General features: G+C 37.8%; 1 protein-coding gene across 1 annotated transcript; it reads left to right on the top strand.

Moving 5' to 3' along the window:
- The first annotated feature begins 341 nt into the window (after positions 1–341).
- LOC108661539 (putative fasciclin-like arabinogalactan protein 20) lies at positions 342–920 on the top strand. Its single transcript, XM_088805397.1, has 2 exons — positions 342–560; positions 657–920. The coding sequence occupies exons 1-2, from the start codon at positions 342–344 to the stop codon at positions 918–920; spliced, it is 483 nt and encodes a 160-aa protein (XP_088661523.1).
- Positions 921–1131: the final 211 nt, after the last annotated feature.

The following is a 1131-nucleotide window of genomic DNA, read 5'->3' as shown; positions in this document are numbered from 1 at the left end:
ATAAATTAATATAATATATAAAATATGTATTAAAAGATATTATAACTTAATTAATAATTATAATTTTTTAAAATTAATTTAATTAATAATATAAATTTATTTTTAATTTCATAAAATAAAAAAAATATAATCGAATTCGGGTATATACAGAACCCTATCCACAGATGATACAAATAATAAAATTACTATCTAAGCCCTACTCAACACCTAACCCTATATAACCAGGCTAATGGAGTAGCCATTACTATCGCTAAAGAACCCTTTAAAGCACACACTCTCTCTCACGACGTTAAAGAATTCTATAAAAACTCTCTTCTTTTTCAGACTCTGGGTATCTCTCCATGGGGCCAACTCTTCACCTCGCATCTGGTATTCTCAATCTTGAATCGTCAACAGCAACCATTTTCGCTCCTTCGGAATCTGCTTTCGCTCGGTCAGGCCAGTCTTCTCTTGTCCAACTTCAGTATCATATCTCCTCAGCAAGATTCTCCGCTGAAACCCTCCAGACCCTTCCTTCCGGTGCAAGAATACCTACATTGTCGTCGAATTATTCTTTGATCGTCAGTACTGTTAAGAGTTTTGGTGCCATGATTTCCATTAATAATGTCTTGATCCCAAAATCAGTCATATTCGATGATGGGGCGCTGATAATATAGGGAACAGATGATTTCTTTGATCCATCTTTTGAGATCCTTCCTTGTTTTCCCGTGGAGCATGATGCTTATTCATTTTACCGAGAGGCAAGTTTTGATGTTGATCTTTACGATCAGGCTTCGGATTTGTTGATGTCCAGGGGTTATACAAGCATGGCCACCTTTCTTGGTATCCAATTGGGAGGGTTCAGCCCTCGGACAAGATTGACAATCTTTGCATCAGTTGATGAAGCAATAGAAGCGGGCATAAGATCTTTTAGCGATTAATCGGGTATATTCCGGAGACATGTAGTTCCCAGGTTGCTTCCATGGAAAGATTTGTCTAGGCTCAATGATGGAACAGTTTTGTCTACTTTCGCAAAAGGGTTCTTGATCAATGTGACCGAATCAGGTGATGTCGTTTTGCTTAATGATGTTCCAGTGATCTTTCCGGAAATGTATGATAGCCATTTCCTCATCGTACATGGCCTTGCTCAGT

The sequence above is a fragment of the Theobroma cacao genome, chromosome 4 (assembly GCF_053813885.1).
Source record: "Theobroma cacao isolate CCN51 chromosome 4, ASM5381388v1, whole genome shotgun sequence".
In the NCBI taxonomy this organism is placed as follows: domain Eukaryota; kingdom Viridiplantae; phylum Streptophyta; class Magnoliopsida; order Malvales; family Malvaceae; genus Theobroma; species Theobroma cacao.
The sequence above is the reverse complement of the archived record's forward strand: the minus strand, read 5'-3'. Positions and strand labels throughout refer to the sequence as shown.